The sequence below is a fragment of the Capra hircus genome, chromosome 2, assembly GCF_001704415.2.
Source record: "Capra hircus breed San Clemente chromosome 2, ASM170441v1, whole genome shotgun sequence".
In the NCBI taxonomy this organism is placed as follows: domain Eukaryota; kingdom Metazoa; phylum Chordata; class Mammalia; order Artiodactyla; family Bovidae; genus Capra; species Capra hircus.
In genome coordinates this window covers 49,903,881-49,931,040 of record NC_030809.1, presented here as the reverse complement: position 1 = coordinate 49,931,040, position 27,160 = coordinate 49,903,881, and the positions used below count along the sequence as shown (strand labels likewise).

At 40.3% G+C, this 27,160-nt stretch overlaps 2 protein-coding genes across 4 annotated transcripts in view; one reads left to right on the top strand and one right to left on the bottom strand.

Annotated features, from left to right (window-relative positions):
- On the bottom strand, nt 4,296-14,110 carry HSPD1 (heat shock protein family D (Hsp60) member 1). Of its 2 annotated transcripts, none has more exons than XM_018061279.1 (12): nt 13,876-14,110; nt 12,558-12,733; nt 11,414-11,666; nt 10,001-10,083; nt 9,156-9,251; nt 8,668-8,761; nt 8,239-8,407; nt 6,569-6,668; nt 5,773-6,018; nt 5,477-5,651; nt 5,011-5,189; nt 4,296-4,923 (listed from the first exon to the last, which is right to left on the bottom strand). In XM_018061279.1, the coding sequence occupies exons 2-12, from the start codon at nt 12,729-12,731 to the stop codon at nt 4,771-4,773; spliced, it is 1,722 nt and encodes a 573-aa protein (XP_017916768.1). In that variant the 5' UTR covers nt 12,732-12,733; nt 13,876-14,110; the 3' UTR covers nt 4,296-4,770. The 2 variants fall into 2 exon arrangements, with proteins under 2 accessions (XP_017916768.1, XP_017916760.1); XM_018061271.1 differs by lacking the exon at nt 13,876-14,110 and adding an exon at nt 13,659-13,791.
- The window catches only part of HSPE1 (heat shock protein family E (Hsp10) member 1), a 46,520-nt gene continuing 33,194 nt past the window's right edge, over nt 13,835-27,160 (top strand). Inside the window, exons 1-4 of one of the 2 annotated variants that reach the window (XM_005676305.3) lie at nt 13,835-14,311; nt 14,877-15,041; nt 15,996-16,085; nt 16,165-16,410. In XM_005676305.3, coding sequence (XP_005676362.1) covers nt 14,309-14,311; nt 14,877-15,041; nt 15,996-16,085; nt 16,165-16,215 — 309 coding nt within the window. In that variant the 5' untranslated portion in view covers nt 13,835-14,308 and the 3' untranslated portion in view covers nt 16,216-16,410. Of the gene's footprint in view, nt 14,312-14,876; nt 15,042-15,995; nt 16,086-16,164; nt 16,411-27,160 lie in introns of those variants that run through there. The other variant, XM_018061298.1, reaches the window with a different exon arrangement.

Genomic DNA, 27,160 nt, shown 5'->3' with positions numbered 1-27,160 from the left:
ATATGGGGTTGAGAATAGGAATAGGGACGGATGAAGTAGATATAATGCCTGGCAGTTGGCATTCTGTAAGGTTAGTAAGGAACTGAGGATACCATAGTTTGGAATGTAGGCTTTCATTTGTTTTTAGTCCCTCTCTTATCCTAGCTCTCTGCTCTTCCTGGTGTTCCAGGCTGACACTCATTCCTATTCATTATCCACAGGGAATTAACCAGTAGGCAAATTACCTGGTGGTGTGGGAAAAGGGGATAAGAACTGGGAGTCCAATATCTCAGTAATCCTTCAGCTAATTTCACCCTCGTTTCCATTCCCACACTTGGCCTTACCTGATACCCTAGACCCCCAGCATCCAGTGAGTCCAAATGCTAAGTCTTGGGGGTGGAGTTCTAGGGGACTGAGTACCTTGCTTCTTTATTCCTTCTTTAGGTTCTTAGGTTGTAACTATATCAGCTCTAAGTCACATCACTTTTCCATCAATCTTTTAACTTCCTATAGATCCACTGGTAACAATCTACTCTTCTTTGCCTGGGAATTCCTTATGTGTTCCTAAAGATCATTTTTAATTAAATTCCTTCTAAAATAGCATTTCTCTACATATTCACATACTGCTTATGTAACTGGACAGTTTAAGTGTATGAAATTAAATTTCCCTGAACATTTAAGTACTGCAGATTTAATCAAATACTTCTGAACACTTAAAATTGCAAGCTCAATATATCAGATTTTCTTGAATGTCTTAAATGCATTATGATACAGAGAACCCTACCTACAATGTTATGATACAATAAAAATATTTACATACCAAAAGGATGAGTGTTACTATTTCAGCTTCTTATATTTATTACTTCTATTTCTCCTGAGGTTGCCTATTTTTTATATCCTTCTGGACAGTCAATATATCAGACTCAAAAAAAGACACCATCTTAGACCAGCTGAGGTTGCAGGATGTTGGTAACCAAGAGTCTTGGTGATGGTGAGTAACTTGGTGGCATAGGTCATTGTGATTCTGAGTCTTGGGTCTTTGCATGAATTGATTTCTTTTGTTGGGCTTCCCAGGCAGTGCTGGTGATGAAGAACCCGCCTGCCAATGCAGGAGACATGAGAAGTAGGTTTGATCCCCGTGTTGGCAAGATCCCCTGGAGGACAACATGGCAACCCACTTTAGTAGAGAATCCTATGGAGAGAGGAGTCTGGAGGGCTATAGTCCATAGGGTCACTAAGAGTTGGACACAAGTGAAGCAACTTAGCATGCACACACATATTCCATCTTTAAATTTTTGGCTTCATCAATCACTTACTTCACTACAGTCCTTTATATCCAACCTAGTTTAAGAATCATTGGTTGCTGAGATCAGGAAGATACCCCTAAAGACTTAAGCCTAGCTGGGACTGCCGAGGTTGCAGTACAAACAACCTATTTTCTCAACTCTTCCTGAAATAGTAGGATCTGACTTCATAGTGGCATTCCTTTTCATTTTTCCATTTTTAAAAGCTAGATGAAGCTGCCTTGACAAATGTGCACCTCCATGGTCAGGGCTAAATATCAGATCTGTGTTTATGTGTCTTCCAAGCTTCTTTTCTCTCAGATTCACGTTTATTATAACACACTCCTGTAAATTTTGCCTTGAAAAGGCTCTCTGTGGGCCTGTGCTTGTTCAGATAAATCCACTTGCTTTCACAGGATGCCAGTCAGGGCCTGGACATTGTACTTTGTGTGGTTTCCCAAGTGATTTCCATGTGTGCCCAGAGCAGGTTTCCTCAGATCTACCATTCCTGCTTGCTCACCTAGTCATTAGCATCCTTTGTCTTGACCAAATGGTGTTTGAAAGAACCCTCTTGATCCTTGGTACTTCTGCACTTCTCTGGAATCTCTAAAACTTCAGTCACCTTGTGCAGTTATTCTAGTCTAAGGAAAATGCAATTTCCTCATTTGTTCTCTCTGGCTGCAGCTCTCAGGTTTCTTAAAATTACCTTGCTCTTTGGTTTGAGCTCTTTCAATTAAACGCTGGTTCAGATTTGGGATCTACCACTAATAGCTGAGACTGAACAGCCACCACTTAATAGCTGAGGTTAATAGCTATGTAACCATTCAGAGCCTCAGTTTAGTAACTATAGGATAGATTTGATGAGTAATTCCTAATCTGATTGTTGTGACAGTTAAAATAATACAAATACTTAGTCCAATGTCTAGCACACTAAATGCCCTTTAATCATCCAGTCCTCTTTTATCTGTTGTTTTTCTAACTCAACCAGTTTATTAGTAACAATGCAATTTCTAGGTACAGGGTCTCAAGAGACTTTGGTTTTGTATCTGTAATGGACTTTTTCCTTCTATTCTGTCCAAACAATTCAAACTAGATAACGAAAGCAGAAACATCCATCTCGGTGCCTAGCTTACACCAGACCTCTTAGCAGCAACCAGAAGGCCAAACTGAGCAGCAGACTGGAATTTCTCCCCACAGAGCAAATGATTCGATAGCTCCAAGAGTACATTCTTGACAGACTGAAGTAAAAAAACTTAATATTGCACAAGATCTTGCACTTTAAACTTATACTGTAAAAACTAGAAAGCAATGTTTTATCTTGCAAATCAGTATCTGTCCTCAGTAAACACAAAACTTATAAAAGTAAGCCGTACTTCTATGCTGTTTATTAATAAAGATCAAGTGCACTGAGATAGGAACCTATTTCAAGTTCTTCAGAAACAAAGGTGGTAGCCCTGGGGCTGTGCATATCAAGTTGTGGCTGCCCTTCCCTGCTATCCATTATGTTCCAACAGCACACCTCTCCTTTCCATTCAAATCCAGCTCTCTTCACCTGTGGGTACCAAACAGGGAACCCACTGCTTATCTGTTATGTTGAGGCTCTGGAACAATAACCATAACCCTTAAAAGAACCACGTTTCCCTTTTTTTATGGCCAAACCTCAAATATACAAAATTCAGAGTTGTCCCCTTTTAATGTAATAATGTAGGACTTCCCAGGTAGCTCAGTGGTAATGAATCTGCCTGTCATTGCAGGAGATGCAGGCTCAATCACTGGGTCAGGAAGATCTCCTGGAGAAGGAAATGGCAACCCACTCCAGTATTCTTGCCTGAGAAATCCCATGGATAGGACTCTGGAAGGCTACGGTCCATGAAGTTACAAGAGTCAGACACAACTTAGTGACTAAAAAACCAATGTGATAATATAATCCAGTCTGCAGCAAAGGGAAGCAACAGTTAGAACTGGACATGGAACAACAGACTGGTTCCAAATAGGAAAAGGAGTATATCAAGGCTGTATATTGTCACCCTGCTTATTTAACTTCTATGCAGAGTACATCATGAGAAACACTGGGCTGGAAGCAGCACAAGCTGGAATCAAGATTGTTGGGAGAAATATCAATAACCTCAGATATGCAGATGATACCACCCTTATGGCAGAAAGTGAAGAAAAACTAAAGAACCTCTTGATGAAAGTGAAAGAGGAGAGTGAAAAAGTTGGCTTAAAGCTCAACATTCAGATAACTAAGATCATGGCATCCAGTCCCATCACTTCATGGCAATTAGATGGGGAAACAGTGGCAGACTTTGTTTTTGGGCTCCAAAATCACTGCAGATGGTGACTGCAGCCATGAAATTAAAAGACGCTTACTTCTTGGAAAGAAAGTTATGACCAATCTAGACAGCATATTAAAAAGCAGAGACATTACTTTGTCAACAAGGTCCATCTAGTCAAGGCTATGGTTTTCCCTGTGGTCATGTATGGATGTGAGAGTTGGACTGTGAAGAAGGCTGAGAGCTGAAGAATTGATGCTTTTGAACTGCGGTGTTGGAGAAGACTCTTGAGAGTCCCTTGGACTGCAAGGAGATCCAACCAATCCATCCTAAAGATCAGTCCTGGGTATTCATTGGAAGGACTGATGTTGAAGCTGAAATTCCAATGCTTTGGCCACCTGATGTAAAGAGCTGACTCATTTGAAAAGACCCTGATGTTGGGAAAGACTGAAGGCAGGAGAAGGGGATGACAGAGGATGAGATGGCTGGATGGCACCAACTCAATGGACATGAGTTTGGGTCAACTCCAGGAGTTGGTGATGGACAGGGAGGCCTGGTATGCTGCAGTTCATGGGGTCACAGTCTTGGACACGACTGAGTGACTGAAGTGAACTGAATCCAGTCTGCAGCAAAGAGAAACAGAGAAACATACGAAACAATAGGAAGGAAACATTTTATAGACTTTGGTCAAACCTTACCCTCCCCTCTTCAACTGGCTTTCATTCCTCACATTCTCTAGATCACAGAAAAGCTAACACCGTTAACTTTAAACAATTTTTATTACACAAAGGTTGTCACATAATTGGATATTTCTCTACTCTGTACACAATTGTTCTTACTCTCCACAGAAAGGCTGTTTCTTAACTTCTCATCTGGTGATAGCAAGCACTAAAATCCTGATTTTAACAGAATAGTAGTAAAAATGCCTCAGTGATTTAAGTTGAAAGCAGTATATTGGTACACAGCTCTTAAGCTCATTTATCAGGAATGTACAAATGTCTTTATTTAAAAATACAAAATAAATTATCTGTAGGCATGGACAATGACAGCAGTAAACCATTCTATGTTGTCAACTGAAACCAGTAACTGATGGTTTTAGTTATTTTCTTAAACATCAGCCAGCCTTCTCTTCAGTCAGCTCCTTCAACTGACCTCTCCTGAAGTTATTGGTGAGGAACACTGCCTTGAGTTTCCTCTCACAGTTCATCAATAATGGCAAAGCACGATTCTAAGAGTTAGAACATGCCACCTCCCATGCCACCTCCCATCCCACCCATGCCACCCATTCCAGGATCCTTCTCTTCTTTAGGAATTTCTGTGACGACAACTTCTGCTGTTGTTAAGAGAGAGGCCACTCCGGCAGCGTCCAGTAATGCAGTTCTTACAACCTAGGGAAAAAGTTTTCATAAAATATTAGTTAAAAAAGAAAAAAAAGAACAAGACTTAGCATTTTTAGACAGTGGTCAACTATTTACCTTAGTTGGATCAATGATTCCCTTTTCCACCATATTCACAAAATCTCCAAGCATAGCATCATAACCAACTTCTGAAGAACTCTGCATAATTTTCTCAACTATCAGTGATCCTTCAACACCTGCATTCTTAGCAATGGTCATTGCAGGAATTTTGAGTGTTTTTTTAATGATTTCTATACCTATAAAGAAAACATTTTAACAAATTGAGTTCTTTCCTTTTTAACTATTACAGCACAGTTCTACTTGTGAGAATAATGACATAGATAATTCCAATTGGGAGAACACTATAGGTCAAGTGATTCTGCCTGAAAGATCTCTGACGCCAACTCTGTTATTCTACTTCTGTTTTTCTGGAAACTGCTTTATGACTTCTTATTCTATCTAGTGGGCAGCAACAATACAACTCTAACAACAGAAAGACTACAATCAAGTTGCAAGTAAACTCATTTCTAAGGTAACTTTTTACCTGTTTTTTGATCTTCATTAGCTGGAGTTATTGACTCCAAGGCTGGAATGCACCGAAGCAGGGCACAGCCCCCTCCCAGAACAATGCCTTCTTCAACAGCAGCTCGTGTAGCATTAAGAGCATCTGTAACTCTGTCTTTCTTTTCATTCACTTCAACATCACTTGTCCCACCAACCTAAAAATCAAAAAAGAATTCCAGTTAGTATGGCTTTTCCTACTCAAGATGCTAAATGCCAAGAATCCTAGTTTACTTGGGCTCGGAACCCAAGCAGCCTACTTACAACAATGCATCTTACCTTCAACACAGCAACGCCATCTGAGAGTTTTGCCAGACGCTCATTCAGTTTTTCCTTTTCATATTCGCTGGTTGTGACATCTAACTGCTCAATGATCTCTTGGATGCGCTTTTCAATTTGAGCCTTGTCACCTTTCCCTTTCAAGAGCATGGCATCATCTTTGGTCACAATGACCTCTCCAACTTTTCCTAAGTCATGAGGCTGAACATCTTCAAGATTCAGATTTAGTCCTTCTTCTCCAAATACCTATGAAAACATTTTTAAAAATGAACAAACCATGAAATAAAAAGAACAAATTAGATTACAGGCATTTTTCATTATACCAAGATCATTAACATATCCTACAGGTGTTTTGATAAGAAAAGCATCTTGTAATACTGTTTCCTTAAAATCTGAAATTTCAAGACTATAGCTAGACCAAACAAAACTTGCATAGTTTTTCATTACATTTCCAACTTCCCACTTAATCCTCAATTAATACTAAGCTTTGAGAAACACGTGAACTCAAAAAACTCATCAAAGGACATACTTTTGGTGAAACCAAGACTAGACCCTATGCCTAAACTCTTAAATCCTGCCTTTTTCTATTATCATACATTCCTAAAAACAAGTTAAAAGACCACTCTTGTGCAAGACTCATGGCAAATTAAAGACAGGGGCCTTAGTGCTATTTAACCCAAACTCTACCTATTGAAGAGAAACACAGCTTTGTGAAAATGTGAATTCTACCTATAAATTTCAGACCTGGATATATAAGTAACATTCAATAAACCAAAATCACATTTATTTTACTTACTGCACCACCAGTAGCAATAGCCATGTCTTTAAGCTGGTTCTTTCTATTGTCACCAAAACCTGGAGCTTTGACCGCCACAACTTGAAGACCAACTTTCAGCCTGTTAAGAAGTTATTAATAAGATTTAAATTTTATAATAATGTCAGTCTACTTCAAGTTCTAGTAACTAAGGTTACTTGGGAAACTGTACTTTCTGCTTACCTTCTGACCCTACATTCCACTTGAAAACATGTAAATTAAACAGCGATAACTTTTATAGACTGTGAAAATCAGAACTCAGTCAGCTCAGTTCAGTTCAGTTGCCCAGCCACGTCCACTCTTTGCAAGCCCATGAATTGCAGCACACCAGGCATCCCTGCTCTTAAATTTGGGGATCATCTAATGAGCATTTACCCTTAACCATTTAGTATTAGGTTAAGTTGCTATTAAAGTCAGTTTGAGCAGTTTTTCTTTTTTAGTGAGGAACAGTTGATTTACAATACTATATATTTCAGGTGATTGACACATGACAAATTTTAAAGTTATGAGCTCCATTTATAGTTATTATGTATTACTGCTGTATTCTGAGCAATGTTTTCAATTCAATTCCTTTATAAATGTAAATACTGCTGATATCATTAAGCTTACCTTCATTTTAATCAGGTAATGAATATTTAGAATATATAATTTTTAAAATGCTCATTTGAAACCAGATTGAAATGGAAGTAATATATAAACTTCAAGACAGACCTGGTTTTATTAAGGGGCCAAATAAAAATAACAAGGTTAAGGTCTGATAATATGCCAAGTAAACTGGAGATCCAACTTTACAGCAACCAGTAAAATGGCTCAATCAGAACTTTTCAGGCCTGTTGTTCTTCTATTTCTGCTTCACATCACACTATCTCTAGGGCTTTTCATAACCCCAAGAGCATATCCAGGCTATAAACATTACAAGATAAGTAAACTCATTTAGGTCAGGTCAAAATATGCAATTCTATTATATATACCTGATTATTTCATTTATGCATTTCCATTATAATAGAAATTGGAGAATCTCATTTCTGATACACCCCAGCTGTAGGATTAGGAAGAATATGTATTTTAAAAACGCCCTCCCTGGTCAGGGAACTAAGATTCCACAGGCGCCAAAAACACCCAAAAAAACCGAAACCCCCCCTAAGATTCTGTCTAAAGCATTAACATTTTTGTCTTAAAGTAAAATGTAATCATTATAGATCTAAAAAATTAATAGACCCCAACCTAAGTACCAATTTCTATTTTAGACTATTCATTAACAAAATTTTTCCTTTAAAAGATTATGTAAAATTCCAACTGCCAGATACACTCAGAACGGCAGTTTACCTCTTCTCATGAAAAACTGTAATTGTGAATGTATCTTTTCCATAAATCTTTTTTGTAGAAAATACAAAAACAAAAACTCAGCCATTTATCTTCAAAACAACTGTAAATACTTACGCTAACTTATAAAAAGGTACACAAAACATTAAGGACTCAGGGACCCTATTCAAAAAAGACAGAACCATAACTGGACTAAAGGTTCATGACACCCACCAGTATTATACAAACACAAGTTGTTCAAGGAGAATGTACATAAAGGAGATTTCAAACACCAATACAAATAACTGCCTTTCACCCAGAAATGTAAACCAAACACCACTGCTTATCACCTGTTCAAAACAAGGGTACTTAGAGCTTCTCCATCCACATCTTCAGCAATTATGACCAAGGGCTTCCGGTGAGCATTGGCAATTTCAAGAGCAGGAACAATGGACTGGACACTAGAAATTTTCTTTTCACTCAACAGAACATATGCATCTTGGAATTCACATTTCTGACCTGAAAAGCACAGAACATTTCTCACCAACTTGAGGCCATTCTCCTGAAAATGACTGCAGTTTAATTTAAATGAAAAACCGCTAGAGCAAAGTTCCAGTACACTTTTAAAGTGACTGATCAGTTCATGTTTTTCCTTCTCATACACACGAACGTTTGGAACACATGGATTTACTTTTGAGGTATGACACTGACAAATGCCCTCAGGGTGTCACATATTAAACTATGCTTTAAAAGAAATTCAGTTACCCATTTGCTCTTACCTTTGGATGTATTAATAAAGTATGGAGAAATGTATCCTCTGTCAAACTTCATGCCTTCAATAATTTCTAATTCATCATTCAGTGTTTTTCCATCCTATGAAAAGTAAAAAAATTCGTTATGAGAATTTTATTACACAAAGACTAGTTTCAAACCAATTAATAAGTAGTCCCCGGTTTTCATAAGGAATTCAGATAGAAATATGCAAATATCCCAGAGCATCCAACTCTACTTTTGCAAGAATATGGATCTGAACTAATTTTTTACAGCTAGAAGCCAGTATCATCTAAATCAGGATGGATTTACGTCCAAAACCATAGGTTAATAATTCACACAAACACAGTAAGCACATTATTCTGTAGAGGTGCCAGTGTTACATGTGAAGGAATGAAAACAGAACACACTTGGAAACATGTAGATCAAATTTTTGTACTTGTAAAGCTCAGATTATCAGACATCTGTTTCCATCTATAATTAAGAACAAACTTACCTTTACTGTGATAACACCCTTTCTTCCAACTTTTTTCATGGCATCAGAAATGATGTTGCCAATTTCTTTGTCTCCATTTGCAGAAATTGTAGCAACCTGAAATAATCAAACTACTCTTTCAAATTAAAGGTAAAGGCTATCTTCCTCAATCAACTCCCCTCCCTTTTCTCATTAACTTCCCAATCGATATATCCTTGGGTGGGATGCTAGAGGCAGGGTGATGGTGGTGGTGAGACAGGCAGAGCGGATTTTAAACATAATAATTCTAATGAATAACTGGTCCCATTGCAATTTTTGAAAAATTTGATTTTTTTCTACATTATTTTTGAAAGAAACGAAATAAACACACAATTGTTCTTTTAACAAAAACAAAAAAGAGGGAATCCCCTTATGGTCCAGTGGTTAGGACTTGACACTTTCACTGCAGAGGCCCAGATTCCATCTCTGCTTGGGGAACTAGGATCCCACAAGCCAGGCAGGGTGGCAGAAAAAAGAAAGAAAGCAAGCTTGATGACCCGTTATCCTTGACAAATATGGCAATATTAGAAAATGAAACTATTCATCTTTGATAAACGGCCAAATAACATTTTCCACATAAATGAGTTTTTACTCAGTCATGCAGAAGTAAAATGACAACTCATTAAGTCTCAAATTATGGAGACTTTCTAGTGGTCCAGGGGTTAAGACACCGTGTTCCACTGCAGAGATTCAATCCCTGGTGGGGGAATTTTTCAAATCTCTAGCAGTAAGAAAAATGCTTCAAATGTTGGTGATTAGGTAATACTGTTATCCTAACACTGTTGTGTAATTATAGGATAAAATAATGTTACTTTAAAAATCCATACCTGAGCAATCTCTTCAGGGGTTGTCACAGGTTTAGACTGCTTCTTAAGTTCAGCAATTACAGCATCAACAGCTAACATCACACCTGGTTCAAGAACACGTATTACAATGCTTATTCTCTCATGGCTCCATGTCAACTAAAATTCTGATTCATGTTAAGTGTATCAATGCCTTAATGCTTCTATACCAGTACTCTTCCTAATCACAAGGCAGTTGGATGGCATGCAATGAAACACAAACTTTAATAAATGAAGTACCACAATGCCAAAATTATTTTTAAAAACTGCATTAAAAAAAAAAGTGTACTCTTTCAAGAATCTCACCATTCAACTCATTCTATGTAAATCTTTCCTGATTCAATCATTTCTTACAGGGTCATCTAGCACATTTCCCCTCCACTGAAGGACACAAAGGACCAAAATGGATTACAGTCCCTTATTTTCAACAAGTATAACTGTCAAGGATAAGGACTTTCTTGTGGCTATACCCCTGCAAGTTTTTAACTGGCTGAAATTTCCTCATTTAATATGTAATTTATGAACAACCACCTTTAACATTCAATGTCACCACAATACGGATTTATTTACGAGAGCATAGTCTTTTCAACTGAGACCAGTGCTAGCTCTTTCCTTATTTTGAGAAAGGTTACTTCACAAAAATAATTGAGAGCAATTTGTAGTAACAATGACTTTCTTTGGGAAGTAACCCTTAATAACCTCAATTCATACTTGCCAGTCAAACTGCTTTTAATGAGACACATTCATTTGGATCTCAAACACTGAAATAGATGAGATGATACCTCATCACATTTTGGGGATGCCTAGCAAGTCAGTTTTCACAAAGTATTAATAGTATCTCCTTTCATTCTCATGTGCCTCCTAGTTTACATCTCCTACGTGTGGATGGTAATACACCCCAGAAACACAAAGCAATTACATGCTGAGGAGATCTTTGAATTGTGGCCTAACTCCCCCAAACAAGTAATAATAAACAAAATTTAGACCCGTAACATAGTAAGTGCTGTTAAGAAGAAACTGCCTTATAAAAAATAAAAACCCATTCTGATATCCTGGGTGGCGTTTTCTTGAACTGACTGCTTTAGAAATACACAGTACATGCTGCAACTTACAATAAACTTGGTTTGGGGGAGAAACGAGCCAGGGGACAATGACACGGGGATGGATGACTGTGGACACAGGGCACAAGCATCTTAGTCACAGTCTCCTCTTTGCCACCTAGCACAATGCCCATCCCATAGTCAGAAATTCAATCACTACTTAATCATTTTTTTAAAAAAAGATTAAGAAATTTTTTTAGGAGACAGAAGAAACAAGAGTCAACTTTCTAACATAATTTAGCAGACAACCTGACACAGATCAAAACACTGTGGTGACAATGACAAGAGACACTCCTACCTCTCCTGATTTCCACTGGATTAGCACCTTTGCTAATCTTCTCAAAGCCTTCCTTGGCAATAGAACGTGCCAGCACAGTAGCAGTAGTGGTACCATCCCCGGCCTCTTCGTTTGTGTTATTGGCAACATCTTGAACAAGTTTAGCGCCAATGTTTTTATATTTATCTTTTAAATCAATAGACTTTGCAACAGTCACACCATCTTTTGTCACTTTGGGACTTCCCCAACTCTGTTCAATAATCACTGTCCTTCCCTATAATTGCAGAAGGAAAAAAAATGCCACAGATTCACACACTAAGTACTATTTAGCTTAAAATAAAGAGCATTTTTCATAATACGCAATTACTTTAAAGCCTCAATGCAATATCAGATCACTTTTATCAGACCTGCTGCGTGAATCTCAACGGAAAGTTCATCAACGTTCTTACAGACAAAATGACTTCTTTATCGTCAGGTGCATAACCTTGGATGAGATGTTATAAGAGATAAAATTTCTAGAGACTTAACCAACATTAACTTGGGAGATTATAATTCCAGAAGTCTCCACATAATTCATATTTAAGTTTTGTCCAGTGCCTTCTATAATAATGTGAAGACTTACTTCTGAACTTATTTTGTTCAACATTAAATCTTAAAATATGATGCAAACAGTACTGGTGGCTTGAACCAAAGCTGCTTGTGAGGCATGCAAACGCCATTACTCAGTTGAATCACTTTGATATCTGTACTGTCTTCAGCCTGAACTGAAGCACTGCTCCACCCAGTACAAGGCATGAAGAGGTCTCCTCAATTTACTTGTTATTCCTCATTCACCAATCTCTTCGTTAAATGAGACTTAAAAGCTCATACTTAAGGTACTGTGGATGTTACATTCTTCCACCTATGCCTAGTACTAACTACTGGGAAAGGATCCAAAATTTAACTCAAGCAGGCAAGGGAGATTAAGTCTACCTTGAGTTTAACCATTCACCTTAAGCTAGGAGTTACCACTTGATTACATCACACTTTGTACAAATTAGTTTCACAAATCTGGCACAAGCAGTTTATGAACACCTAAGAACTGTTTAATAACTTGGCGTGACTCTTGCCATCGGCAAAATGTTACTCCTTAACAATACTATAAATTACAACAAAATAAGAATACCTTTGGCCCCATAGTAACGGCTACAGCATCGGCTAAAAGGTCTACACCTTGAAGCATTAAGGCCCGAGCATCTGCACCGAATTTTACATCTTTGGCATAAGCCCGAGTGAGATGAGGAGCCAGTGCCCTGGACACTGGCCTCATTTGACGAAGGACTGCGGGTAATCGAAGCATTTCTGAAGGAGAAACAGACAGACCATCAGGACAATACTACCACTACCCGTGGGGTTACAACACAAACATGGCACCCATGCAAGAGGACGAGAAATATTAGAAGTGAGCTGGGCTGACGTCTGGCACCCATGATACCTGGGCCTCGGAACCCGCCACCGCCCCCACAACACTGGCTACTACTGCAGTCTTTAAAGAGGTCGCCCCACGCCTGACCTACAGTAAATATGCGCGCTCTTCTTCTTCCCCACGGCTATTACTTCCTACGCTAATAACGAGTTAATATTTCACCGCTAAAATGGCCTTGAGGGCAAATCAGCTGCAAATGTCCCCTGGAAAACCAAATCTACAGAAAAGGGGCAAGTTATAAACCCAAGCGACCAAGGGAAGGAAAATACTCCTGACGCTGCAAAAATCCGCTTACTAAAATGTGTCTTCATGTATCCACTCGGGGCTACTGTATCAGAGCAGCGAGCAAGGCCACGATGCTGGGGGCGGCGGCCGGGCCCACTCCCAGGGGCCCCACGTGTCTTTCCATCAGGACAGCCAAGCAAGGTCAAAGGTGGAGATGCCGTACCCCAGCAGTCCGCCAGGCCAAAAGCCGCTCCCACGCGCTGCGACCACCCTCCCTGGCACCCTACATTCGACCACAAGCACAACCGCCTTTCACCGGAGGATCGATGTGAATACACTCGCCCGACTCCGCGCACACTCGTGGGCAAGCCCTCCCTGCTGTGCCCGGCTGGGCGAGCGATCCACGCCGCACGTGACGAGCCCCCGCGTGCACCCACGAGGCCTGGCTCAGCGGGCCCGGGCCTGCGGCGCCCGGGGAAGCTCTGACTCTCGCCGGCGGACCGGCTCTGCGGAGAAGGGAAGGACGGCTCCGGGGTCCGAAACCCATGGGTGAGGCGGCGCGGAGCGGCCGCGTACCTGCGGGGCAGCGGCGCGACGTGCGGGCGACGAGACAGGCCGTCGGCGGCGAGTGAGGGACAGAGTGCAAGGCGCGCACGGCAATGAGCCCGTGTCCCCTCCCTCCGCCGCTCCCCCCGCCCCTCCGCAGCGCGCTTGCGAGCGGAGCCCACCCACTTCCAGGCCGCCTGGGCCCTGCAATCTGCATGCTCCGCGCGCCAGTCCCGCCCCTCCCTACCCGCGCCGGGCCAGGCCAGCGGGTTCAGCCCTCTCCGGCCCGCTTAGGCTAGTTCCCGGGCTGCGCGCCGTTCCAGAACGTTCGGGATAGAGCCTGGCTCTGTGGGTCAAGGGTCAAACGCGTCATTTCCGGGAGGGGGGGCAAAGGGTTAGTACTTTCACCTAGGCTGACGGCCTAGAAAAGCCTAGAAAGAGCTGCTCTTTTCTTCCGCCTCCGGGTCCGCGCGTCAGTGGCCTGCGCAGAGCGCAGGAAACGAATAGGGGCGCGCGCTGGTGCGGCCACCCGCCTTTCGCGGGGAGGGGCTGGGCGGAAGCGAGCGCGCCTGCGCGGTGGTCAGTTTTTTTTCGCGTTCACGTGTCTGGAGGGTCCGACAGCAGCTCTCTCCTTTTGCCTGTGGCGTGAGAGCAGAGTACGAACTGCGGCAGCCGGAGTTATGGTGAGTCCCGCGTGGGCTGAAGGCCGGCGCACCCGGTTTGGCCTGGGGCTCATGGCGAGCCCGGGCGATTCCCTTTGGGCCTCGCGGGAGGAGTAGAGGTCAGAGACCCGCGCCCGCGCGAGCCCTGGAGAGGCGAGACCCCGCCGACCCTTTCCTCCGAGTAGGGCTCTCTGCACGCGCGTGTGAGGCAGCGCGTGGGTCAGGGGGCGGGAATCCCGACGCACGCCTCCTGCGGGACCTTGGTGGGTGTGTAATGGTCTTGAAAAAAGCGTGGGCACAGGCAGAGGGACTTCAGTGTTTAATGACAATTTACAAAAAATCCTTGGAAGAATTGACCTTGGAAGAAACTAAGCTTGTCCTTGAAGCTCGTCTGGCTGCTGACCTCAGGAGCAACAACGACCCCTAACACTCATAGGAGTGGGAAATTAAACGGGGAATTTAGAACTGAACGTTCAGAGGTGTTTGCTTTGAATGGAAAATCTGAACATTGGCGTTATCTTTGAAAGCCACATGTGGCCTCTTTAGAATACATTGTGTTTCAAATCTAACGTTTTTCTCTCTACAGGCAGGACAGGCATTTAGAAAGTTTCTTCCCCTCTTTGACCGAGTATTAGTTGAAAGAAGTGCCGCCGAAACTGTAACCAAAGGAGGCATTATGCTTCCAGAAAAATCACAAGGAAAAGTATTGCAAGCCACGGTGGTAGCTGTTGGATCAGGCTCTAAAGGAAAGGTAAATGCGGACTGAAATGGAACTCATTTTTATGTGAAATGCGGGGTGGGGGGGGAGGGAGGGGGGAGGGATCCTTGATTATTAAAAAGATCATTCCCCAGTGGGTTCACAACTAATCTGCTTTCAGCAAAAATGATTGTAATCAGGGAAGGAAAAAAATACCTTATTGTGTATGATGGAGAAGAGTTCCACGGCATTAAAATCAGTAGGTATAAATTTGAACTTAGTCTGACTTCTAACACACTGAAATTGCCCTAATCCTTTAATCCTAATCACTTTCTGTCTTGCATGTAAGAACTGGCCTTCCAGTTAGTCTCCAACTGAAGGTTAGACCTCAGACTTCTGAAGAGTCAACTGGAATATTGCATAAATGCCCTGGGGTCATATATGTTCACTGTATTGCTCCAGATACTTCTAAGAAATTTCTAGCAAGGGGTTATCCTGGAGTTAATAGAAGATTTGGGGCACTCTACTTCAGTCCCTTTTCCTAAATCTGCTTTGGAGGAACAGAAATTGAATTGCTAAAGTAAATGAAGTATATGTTCCAAAGTCAGAAAATTAAGTTTTTACATGTTGAAAGAAGTTAAACATGACCATTGTTCATATGGTTTTAAAAACTGGTTTATCTCACTTGGTTGTGAAGTAACATATTACTTCAAGTATGTTAATATTTAACGATTAAAAAGCTTAAAGTTAGTTCTCCCAGTACAATTCTTTGACCCTTTAAAGTAAAATCAGGTTTTAGTTGAAGCCACTCTGTGTGCCTTATTTCAAAGTGTAACTCTACAGTGATATTTTTGAGTGAAGAACTATGACTATAAATTATACCACTTGGCCACCAAAGTCCTTTTTAAACATCTGATTCTAGCACGCAGAGTTGATTAATAATAAAGCGTAAATATTTGGTTTGGTTAACTAAACATCTTTACTAATAAACATCCTTGTTTTCTTAAGGGTGGAGAGATTCAACCAGTTAGTGTGAAAGTTGGAGATAAAGTTCTTCTCCCAGAATATGGAGGCACCAAAGTAGTTCTAGACGACAAGGTGTGTAAACTTCATAATATTAAGGATGGGTTAAATATTTGCTATTAGTTTTCTTAACTAATGGTTTCTCTGTTTGCAGGATTATTTCTTATTTAGAGATGGTGACATTCTTGGGAAATATGTCGACTGAAATAAGTCACTATTGAAATGGCATCATGTGAAGCTGCCCATTCCACTCAAGTTCTGAAATCTTTCATCATGTAAATAATTTCCATGTTTCTCTTTTATAATAAACTAATGATATCCAAGCTAATGACATCCAGTGTCTAAAATTTAGTTTCACTGTACTGGTATAAACATTTCCAAATAAAAATATATAAATCAATGGTTAATTTTTATTTAGTGATTTAAGATGGTTCTTGGGCTTCCCTGGAGGCTCAGATGGTAAAGAATCTGCTTACAGTGCAGGGGACCCAGGTTCAATCCCTGGGTTGGGTCAGTCCCCTGGAGAAAGGAATGGCTACCCATTCCAGTATTCTTTCCTGGAAAATCCATGGACAGAGGAGCCTGACAGGCTACAGTACATGCAGGCGCAAAGAGTCAGACACAACTGAGCAACTGACACTTGCTTTGCAGTTGCCTTAGGGTTCATGGTTTATATAGGGGCAGATAGAGGTAACCTGCAGAGAACTGGAAAACAAGGTTTTCAATCTTCATGTTGAAGTTAACTTTACTAAGTATATAGTTGATGCTGATTCAAAGCCATGGATTTATACTAACATTCTAAGAAGGTGAAAACAAGTAGCAACATTCTGACTTAAGTATAGTTCTTCACTTACGCAAATCTAGTATCATGTCTTATTTCTTAAGTTGTATTTTGAAAAACTTAATGAACATTTTCACTATTACATAGTTAGAAATCCAAGGTAGGGTGTAATAGCTCCCACTGGCTGAGTACCTTGTGAATTCCAGGCTAGGCACCGAGCGACAGTATAGCTAACACTTCAGGAGCATTTTCTAGGTACTAGCTACTGTTGTAGGTACTTGTCCTATATCACATGGCTTAATCTTTGAAGAGCATATGAGTCAAGTACCATCAGTCACATCTTGCATATAAGGAGGGTGAGCCACAAAGGGGGTTAAGTAAAAACAGGACACTAGGAAGTGGTAAAGCCTGATTTGGACAGAGGTAGTCTATATACATTTACATGCTGTCTAAACCGTTATGGCCTCTGCTACTTTGTCAGCCGGTTCTAAGCACATGATAGACATTTCAGATAACAACTGGAAAAAGGGAAAGGGTACCTGAAACTGACAATTAGGTTATCTAGTATACAATTTACTGATTTTAGCAAATAGGAAACAGAACTGGACAAATAGCTTGATTTAGGAGCCAGGAGAATTAAGATTTGAACCCAAAAAATCCTACACTGGAGTTGATTACCAACTCCTAATCTTGACTGTCTCTCAGCTACCAGCTATTTTTGCCTTGCAGTCAAATCTGTTAGTTTTGATTGCTCATAAGCTAGTCTATGATAATGTCTTTTAAAAGTTGTATTCCATATTTGTTTTGTGGAATCAAAGTCTAGATTAAATTTTAAGTGATAAAGGAATAATCTCAACTTTTGATAATATCCCCATCAATAAAACAGTATGTGTATTTATGTTATGTATTTACGAAATGTTAGTGACATTTTGCTGTATAAGGCTTTTTGTCATATTTAGGTTAAAAAAAGGAATGCCTATTTTTACAGAACCCAAATGGGCCATCAGTTTCCTACTGTGTGCCAGGCACAGCTAATGTGCACTGCACATTGTAATCCTGTAAGCACAGATTTGTTTTAGCAATGAGAGAACTCACGGAGGAAATGAAAAAACTTACTCAAGGCCATGTGGTTGGTAAACTGTAATTAGGAATCCAGTCCAAGGTCTATGACTTTCCATTCATGATTGTTTTCCCAGGACCCAAGGAAATAAGGACGTTTTGAGATCTAAGATGAGTTTACAAGCCTTATTCATCCTCGGAATTACTTGCTATCTTAGAATTTCAGGGCTGTGTCCATAACCTAAATCAGAAGGACGGGAGAATTCTTTTTGTACCAGAGAAGTTGTCCTTGTCTAGCAGAACTGCTAAAGAATCACTTTATAGATTGTGAGATTATATTAAAAATGAATAGGGAAAAGAATTTTGGCATGAGAAATTTGGGCCCAAACTCTGGGTATTGGGGATGTGGACCCATCTGTTTTAGAGAGGTATGTTGGTGTTTACTTTTTGTTGAACAGGAAAATAGTAAGGAGAAAGGTAAAACAGGTAAAATTCCGACTGAAATTTTAATGATGGCCTTACCATTTTTGAACTCTTGCCAGGCACTGTTCTGGTAACAACATAAAATCCCACTTACTCGTGTAATCATAGCAATACTGTTTGGTGTTCTTTGCCTCGCAGGTGAAGGATGCAGATAGGTAGAGGAACTTGCTCAAGGTAACCGAAATTTTAAGACATAGGTTGGAACTGAACTCAACCTTGTCTGACTTCAAAGTCTGCATTTCACTACACAAAAATTTTTTTGAAAAATTGAGAATAAAATTACCAGGGTGCTATTCTGCTGTGGAAGTTGTTACCATTATCAAGATTATGATTTTTTTCCTCTATTGCTCCAGAAACTATGCTTTACAGAAAGTTCTTATTTTTTAAAATTGACATAAAATAGGTTTTTCATTTTTTTACTGTAGTAAGGACACTTAGTATGCAATACATCTTAACAGATTTTTAAGTGTACATTATAATACTGAATAAATGAAACTTTATGCCCATTGATTAAAAACTCATTTTCCCCTCCCCTAGTCCCTGGCAACTACTGTTCTAGTCTCTGCTTCTACAGCTATTTTAGATCCTTCACGTATGTGGAATACAGTATTTTGTCCTTCTGATTGGCTTATTCGACTTAGCTTATTGTTAAGGTTCATTCCGTGTTGTCAAATATTTAAAGCTGAGTAATAATTCCATTGTATGCAATACCACGTTTTCTCCATTTATACAACAAATGGACATTGATGCTTCCACAGCTTGGCTATTGTAAACAGTGCTACAATTCAGATGAGAGTGCTAGTATCTCTTTGAGATTCTGATTTCAGTTCTTTAAGAAAAATACTCAAAGTGGGGTTTCTGAATAGAAATATGGTAGTTCTATTTTTAACTTTTTGAGGATCCTCCAAACTGCCACAGTGGGCACACCATTCTGGATTACCACCAACATGGATCATAAGGTTTTAGGGGTGTGAATTTGTCACATTTGTTTCCTACTTTGTGCAGTTTTTGTTTCTAGTTAAATCTCATTCTTCTAGTACATTTTTTTTGAAATGTTAAGTAATTCATTGATCCATTTAGTGTACAGTATATGTCTTTTTTTTAACCAACAGTTTACTTTATTGGATTACCCACTCTCCCCCACCACTCCCCTGCCCCCAAATCTGAGATGTCACCTTTATCATACATTAAATTTTTAAGCAAACATATTCCTGGATTTCACAGTCTGATCCATTGATCTCTCTATCCTATCACAGTGTTTTGATACCTGATATGACAGTTCCTCCCTGTACTCTCAACAGTGCACTTACCTGGCTGTGAGCATTTTTAACTTCTGGGTAAGGGCTGCCAGCGGAGAAGGCAATGGCACCCCACTCCAATACTCTTGCCTGGAAAATCCCATGGATGGAGGAGCCTGGTAGGCTGCAGTCCATGGGGTTGCTAAGTCGGACATGACTGAGCAACTTCACTTTCATGCACTGAAGAAGGAAATGGCAACCCACTCGTGTTCTTGCCTGGAGGATCCCAGGGACAGGGGAGCCTGGTGGACTGACGTTTATGGGGTCACACAGAGTCGGACACGACTGAAGTGACTTAGCAAAGGGCTGCCACATTGCTCTCCAGCATGATACCAGGTCACATGCCTCATCCAGCAAGTTAATTGCTGTTTTCTCTGCAGCCACACCAAAATGGACTTTAGAACTTTTTATTTATGTGAAGTCTATTTAAATGTCTTTTCTTTTTTTCAACCCTTAAGCAATCTGTATGAGAGAGCTCAATCAAACCTAGGCTCTAGATCCTGTATAGCTTACATAGTCATCCAGTCAGTTCAATCGCTCAGTCATGTCAAACTCTGCGACCCCATGAACCGCAGCACGCCAGGCCTCCCTGTCCATCACCAATTCCCGGAGTCCACCCAAACCCATGTCCATTGAGTCGGTGATGTCATCCAACCATCTCATCCTCTGTCGTCCCCTTCTCCTCCTGCCTTCAATCTTTCCCAGCATCAGGGTCTTCTCCAATGAGTCAGCTCTTCGCATCAGGTGGCCAAAGTATTGGAGTTTCAGCTTCAACATTAGTTCGTCCAATGAACACCCAAGACTAATCTCCTTTAGGATGGACTGGTTGGATCTCCTTGCAGTCCAAGGGACTCTCAAGAGTCTTCTCCAACATCACAGTTCAAAAGCATCAATCCTTTGGCCCTCAGCTTTCTTTATAGTCCAACTCTCACATCCATCCATACATGACCACTGGAAAAACCATAGCCTTGACTAGATGGACCTTTGTTGACAAAGTCATGTCTCTGCTTTTTAATATGCTGTCTAGGTTGGTCATAACTTTCCTTCCAAGGAGTAAGTGTCCTTTAATTTCATTGCTGCAATCACCATCTGCAGTGATTTTGGAGCCCAGAAAATAGTAGTTAAGTGATATCTGACAAATCATCTCACCTCTCTGGGTTTAAGAATTAACTGTAAAAAAAAGGGGGGGGGCACTAGATGTTCCTTAACATTTTGAGTCAAGCCTGATTTTTTTTTCCTTAAACTTTAATTTTATTAACATTTAAAACTAGATAATCTGTTTGTGGGCTTCCCAGGTGTCTCAGTGGTAAAGAATCTGCCTGCCAACGCAAGAGACGTGGGTTTGATCCCTGGGTGGGAGAGATCCCCTGGAGAAGAAAATGGCAGCCCACTCCAGTATTCTTGCTGAGATAATCTCATGGACAGAGGAGCCTGGAGGGCTACAGCCCAGGGGTCACAAGAGTCAGACATGACTGAAGTGACTGACCATGTACGCATGCAACGTATGTGTAGGTAAAAATTCGAAAGGATGTACACTGAAAAGAGTCCTTCCCATCCCTGTGCCGTAGCCACCTGGTTCCATTCCTGGAGGCACTGGTGTTAACAGTTTATATTCTTTCTTTCAGGGGTGTTTTATGTATACATATGTATTTGTGTGTATATATATGTATCTCATGCATATGAAATATATATATACTTTTCAAAAGTAAAATATTCTGTACACACCAATTGGCACCTTGCCTTTTATTTTTTGTATTAATAATTTTGTCTTTGGAATTAATCTATAAAGTACATATAAAAGTTTCATTCTCCTTATAGCTGTATGATGTTTCATTATATGGATGAACCAAAATTTAAGCATTTCCTATTGATTGATATTTAAATTCTAAACTTAGGCTCTTAAAAACACTTCTGAAATAAATAAAATTTTGCATAGATTTTATATCTTTAAGATAAACTGCTGGGCATGAAACTGCTACGTCAAAGGGTCATTGTTACTTAGTTGCTAAGTTATATGTAACTCTTTTGCAACCCCATGCACTACACAGCCTGCCAGGCTCCTCTGTCCATGGGATTTTCTAGGAGTGGGTTGTCATTTACTTCTCCAGGGGATCTTCCTGATGCAGTTATTGAACCTGCGTCTTCTGCATTGGCAGGCAGATTCTTTACTATTGAGCCTCCTGGGAAGCCCATGTCAACAGTTATGTGAACCTTAATCATATATACACACATACACACAAACATCTTCAAGTTGCCCTTCAGAGAATTTCTACCAATTAATAATCTTACCAGCAATGTATGAGATTGCTGATTTCCTCCCACTCTCAATAATATAGACTTATGAATTTTTATTTTTCCAAACAAATCATTTTATCTTTATGGATAAGGGTGAGGATCTCATGTGTTTAAGAGCCATCTCTTATTTTCTTTCCTGTTAACTGTTCCTATTGCCTGTTAATATCTGCTGCTCAGTTTCCTACTGGGTAACTGGCCTTTTATGATTTGATATCCTTATCATTCAGGGAAATTGGTCCTTTGTGATAAGTTTTTTCCTCCAGTTTATAATTTGACTTTGATTTTTTTAATGCTTTGAATTTGTAGGAAGTAATTTTGGTATAGCTAAATAAATAAAATTTTCCATTTTAGCTTCTAGTTATTTCAAACTCTGAAAAGTCTCCAACAGAAGGTTCTTCCATAGTTTCTTTAGGTATTTTTATGGTTTTCGGTTGTTGTATTTTTTCAATCTTGAGATTTTCCTGTTTTAAGAGATAAGAAATGGATCCAAACCCTTGTCTTACAAGTTAAGCCTAGTTCTTTAAGACATTAAAATTTAGCCAAACTCTTACAAAACACTTTTCAGTCTCATTTTGCCTAGAGATTTGACTTGGAAAAAACATCAGTGGGTACTTACTTATCTGACTTATTATTTCAAAAGACCAATTTATTATAGTATTTTTAAGTCATTCATTTTAAAAAGGTGGTTTTTTTTTCTTTAAATTTTTAAATTTATTTGCTGTACTGGGTCTTAGTTGCAAGTGCAAACTCTTAGTTATGTCATGAAGGATCTAGTTACCTAACCAGGAATCAAACTCAGGCCCCGGGCATTGAGACTGCAGTCTCAGCCACTGGACCACTAGAGAACTCCCCATTCATTTTTTTGAACAAGTGTCAGGCACTGTCTTAGGCCCTAGAGATACAGGGATGAATAAAATCAGTTCAGTTCAGTCGCTCAGTCATGTCCGACTCTTTGTGACCCCATGGACTGCAGCACGCCAGGCTTCCTTGTCCATCCTCAGCTCCTGGAGCTTACTCAAACTGATGTCCATTGAGTCGGTGATGCCATCCAACCATCTCATTCTCTGTTGTCCCCTTCTCCTCCTGCCTCCAACCTTTCCCAGTATCAGGGTCTTTTCAAATGAGTCAGTTCTTCACATCAAGTGGCCAAAGTATTGGAGTTTCAGCTTCAGCATCATTCCTTCCAATGAATATTCAGTACTGATTTCCTTTAGGATGGACTGGTTGGATCTCCTTGCAGTCCAAGGGACTCTCAAGAGTCTTCTCCAAACACCACAGTTCAAAAGCATCAATTCTTCGGCGCTCAGGTTTCTTTACAGTACAACTCTCACATCCATATATGACCACTGGAAAAACCATAGCTTTGACTAGACAGACCTTTGTTGGCAAAGTAATGTCTCTGTTTTTTAATATGCTGCCTAGGTTGGTCATAGCTTTTCTTCCAAGGAGGAAGCGTCTTTTAATTTCATGGCTGCAGTCACCATCTGCAGTGATTTTGGTGCCCCCCAAAATAAAGTCTGTCACTGTTTCCACTGTTTCTCCATCTAATTGCCTTGAAGTGATGCGACCAGATGCCATGATGGTAGTTTTCTGAATGTTGAACTTTAAGCCAACTTTTCACTCTTTCCCTTTCATCAAGAGGCTCTTTAGTTCTTCTTCGCTTTCTGCCCTAAGCATGGTGTCATCTGCATATCTGAGGTTATTCGTATTTCTCCCTGCAATCTTGATTCCAGGTTGTGCTTCTTCCAGCCCAGCGTTTCTCATGATGTACTCTGCAAAGAAATTAAATAAGCAAGGTGACAGTATACAGCCTTGACACACTCCTTTCCCTATTTGGAAATAGTCTGTTGTTCCATGTCCAGTTCTAACTGTTGCTTCCTGACCTGGATACAGATTTCTCAAGAGGCAGGTCAGCTGGTCTGATATTCCCATCTCTTTAAGAATTTTTCAGAGTTTGTTGTGAATAAAACAGGCAGAAGTAAACAACTAAATTAATAGCATAATTTTAGAAACTGGTGTCATCTAGAAAATAAAGGTAGAAAATGCCCCTAACTTCATGAAAGACATTAGGTGCCCTATGGAAAAAAGGAATGATAATTGTCTGTTGTGACTTATCTCTTCTGATCACATCTTCCCTTCCTGAAGATTCAGGAACTACTGTATTAGTTATCTATTGCTGCTTAACGAATCATCTCAAACTTAGTGGCTTAAAACACCAATATCTCACACAGTATTTGGACATCAGAAATTTGGGATCTGCTTATCCCAAATTTTATGAGGCTACCATCAGCCAAAGGTTTGACTGGGATCTGCAAGTTATACTTCTAAGATGGTTACTCTTGCTGGCAAGTTGATACTTACTTTTGGCAGGAGCTTCAGTGGATCCCTTGTGGGCAACTTGAGGATCCTCACACATGACAGCGTCTTAGCTTACCCAAGGGAGGCGAGAGAGCAAGGCCAAAGCCACAATGTCTTTTATGGCCTAACATCAGGAGTCACACAACATCATTTTCAAAATGTCCTATTTTGATTAAACAGGTCCACCCTATTCAGTGTGCGAGAAAACCAAAGGTGTTCTTCATTTGGTTGTCTCTCACACTGAGGAGATGACAATCACTAGAGGACATCTTGGCACCTGGCTACCACAACCACTAATCGGTCAAATATTCTAGAGATAAAAATGAAGTCCTGTGGAAGCTGAGCATCTCACTCATTTGTAGTCAAAATTGTCTTGTTTGAACTTTATAAATTCAAAAAATTTTGTCTATAACAATTTTTATAAAGAGAAATGAATTTTCAAATAATATGTTAAAAATGTACAAAACTACATATACAACTACTTTTTGTTCAGCTGTGAACATACATCTCCATACTTCACTGCTGCTTCAATTTTGCTTGGCCTGGAACGAAACTGCCTCTATGAAACCCCCTCAATAAATGCAACTTAAATGGCACATTCAAGTACTTCATGCATCTCGGTCAATGCACCAGCTTTGCTCTTAGGCTGGCTTCCTTCAAGTCAAGAGGGTTGATGCAGCCCCAGACTTGACAAGGTTCAGCGGCACAAAAAAGGAACCATCTCTTTTACTGTCTCCTCAAGAGCAAGAAAACCTTTCCCCAGAGTGCTCCATCAGCTATCTTTTCATATCTCCTGAGGCTAAAACGGAGTCATATGCTCACCCTTTAAACATTGGCTTAGGCCAATAAGGATTTATCCCTCAGTTAAAGACGGGTTTACCTTTCCCTGCTCAAATTCGGAGAGATGGATACCGAGCAAGAGTAAAGTCTCTTTGCAAAGAGCATGTGTAGTGTGGATAGCAAATAGGCCACCATCAACCAAAGACATTTTGTCTGTAGTATAGTAATTTACATATCCTCCTTTCCTATTCATTTTTAAACTTTTTGAAGAAAGGAGCTTATACATCTTATTCATGGTTCTCAGCTCTTGCTCAGTGCCCAAACACAATGCGCATTCACTATTTTAGTTGGATTTTAAAACTCCCCAAGGAGGATTTCATATTGGATAGATGGTTTTGAAATTACTTATGACTCGTTGGATTTACAGAGTATTTTCTTCTAAAACTTTTGAGAGACTTTAAAATTAATTAATTTTTGCTGCACTGGGTCTTCATTGCTGCAGACGGGCTTTCTCTAGTTGCGGAGAGCTTCTAGTTGCGAACTTTTCACTGCAGTGGCTTCTCCTGTTGCAAAGCACAGGCTCTAGGGTGTGTGAGCTTCAGCAGTTTCAGCTCATATGCTCTAGAGCACAGGCTCAGTATTTGTGCTCCACGGGCTTGGTTGCTCCATGGCATGTGAGATCTTCTGAGACCATGGATCAAACCCATGTTCCCAGCATTGCAAGGTGGATTCTTAACCACTGGACCACCAGGGAAGCCCCCAAAAGATCATACTCTTATGAGGCAGAAGGAAAGAACTGCTGTGCACTGGTTTCATTCCCTCCCCCTCCACACAAACCCTTTCATTTCATAAATTGTTCAAAGTCTTACAGTCAATAAGGAAGAGAATTTAGACTTCTTGAATCTCAGTCCAGGGTTATTTTCATTTGTTCATCTTGCCTTTAAAAAAACTACTTCTTTAACAAAAATATTCAAGTAACCCATTTTTACATGTTACTGTTATTACTGATCATGCTCTTTTCTTCTTCCCCCCACTCCCTAAATTAATTGTGGTTGTAGAATTATCGTTGTTTAGAGGTCTGCAGACCTCCAATCTGCAGACTAACAGATTAAACGTCACATTAAAATGTGAAGGTTATGAGCTAGAAACATATCAACCATAAAGACCAAGGTTCTTCCTGTAAACAAGGCCAGAATTGACATCACAATGTAGCATAATTAGACTTTTCAAAGAGAAGAATATGTATTTTGTTCCTGAATTTAACACCTACTTAACTCTCTTTTTCTTTTGTTCTTTTCAGATGGGTTGAAACAGTATTTAAGTATTACTACCAGGCATGAACTTAACTGTCTTTTTCTTTTGTTCTTTTCAGATGGGTTGAAACAGTATTTAAGTATTACTACCAGGCATGAAAGTAAAAGACGCTTACTCCTTGGAAGGAAAGTTATGACCAACCTAGATAGCATATTCAAAAGCAGAGACATTGCCAGCAAAGGTCTGTCTAGTCAAGGCTATGGTTTTTCCAGTGGTCATGTATGGGTGTGAGTTGGACGGTGAAGAAAGCTGAGGGCCGAAGAATTGATGCTTTTGAATTGTGGTGTTGGAGAAGACTCTTGAGAGTCCCTTGGACTGCAAGGAGATCTAACCAGTCCATTCTAAAGGAGATCAGTCCTGGGTGTTCATTGGAAGGACTGATGCTGAAGCTGAAACTCCAATGCTCTGGGCCACCTGATGTGAAGAGTTGACTCATTGGAAAAGACCCTGATGCTGGGAGGGATTGGGGGCAGGATAAGGGGACGACGGAGGATGAGATGGCTGGATGGCACCACCAACTCGATGGACATGAGTTTGGGTAAACTCTAGGAGCTGGTGATGGACAGGGAGGCCTGGCATGCTGTGATTCATGGGGTTGCAGAGTCAGACATCACTGAGCGACTGAACTGAACTCTGGACTTAAGAGAACATTAAGATGAGCCCCTTCAACTATAGGTAACTGATATTTACAGCTCGGGGACTACCACACAATCCGGGAAATTATAACTGAATCCTTGGAGTAAGGGAGGTGAGATTGTCCACAGACCTAAGAATCTGCTCTC

Bases quoted from the DNA above. Each gene is read 5' to 3' on its own strand.
- HSPD1 (XM_018061279.1), bottom strand. From the start codon at position 12,731: ATGCTTCGATTACCCGCAGTCCTTCGTCAAATGAGGCCAGTGTCCAGG. The intron at 8,408-8,667 runs GTAAGAGCAAAT...TGTGCTTTTCAG, and splicing joins CTTTATTAATACATCCAAAG to GTCAGAAATGTGAATTCCAA. The intron at 6,669-8,238 runs GTGATAAGCAGT...ACTTCTTAACAG, and splicing joins AGTACCCTTGTTTTGAACAG to GCTGAAAGTTGGTCTTCAAG.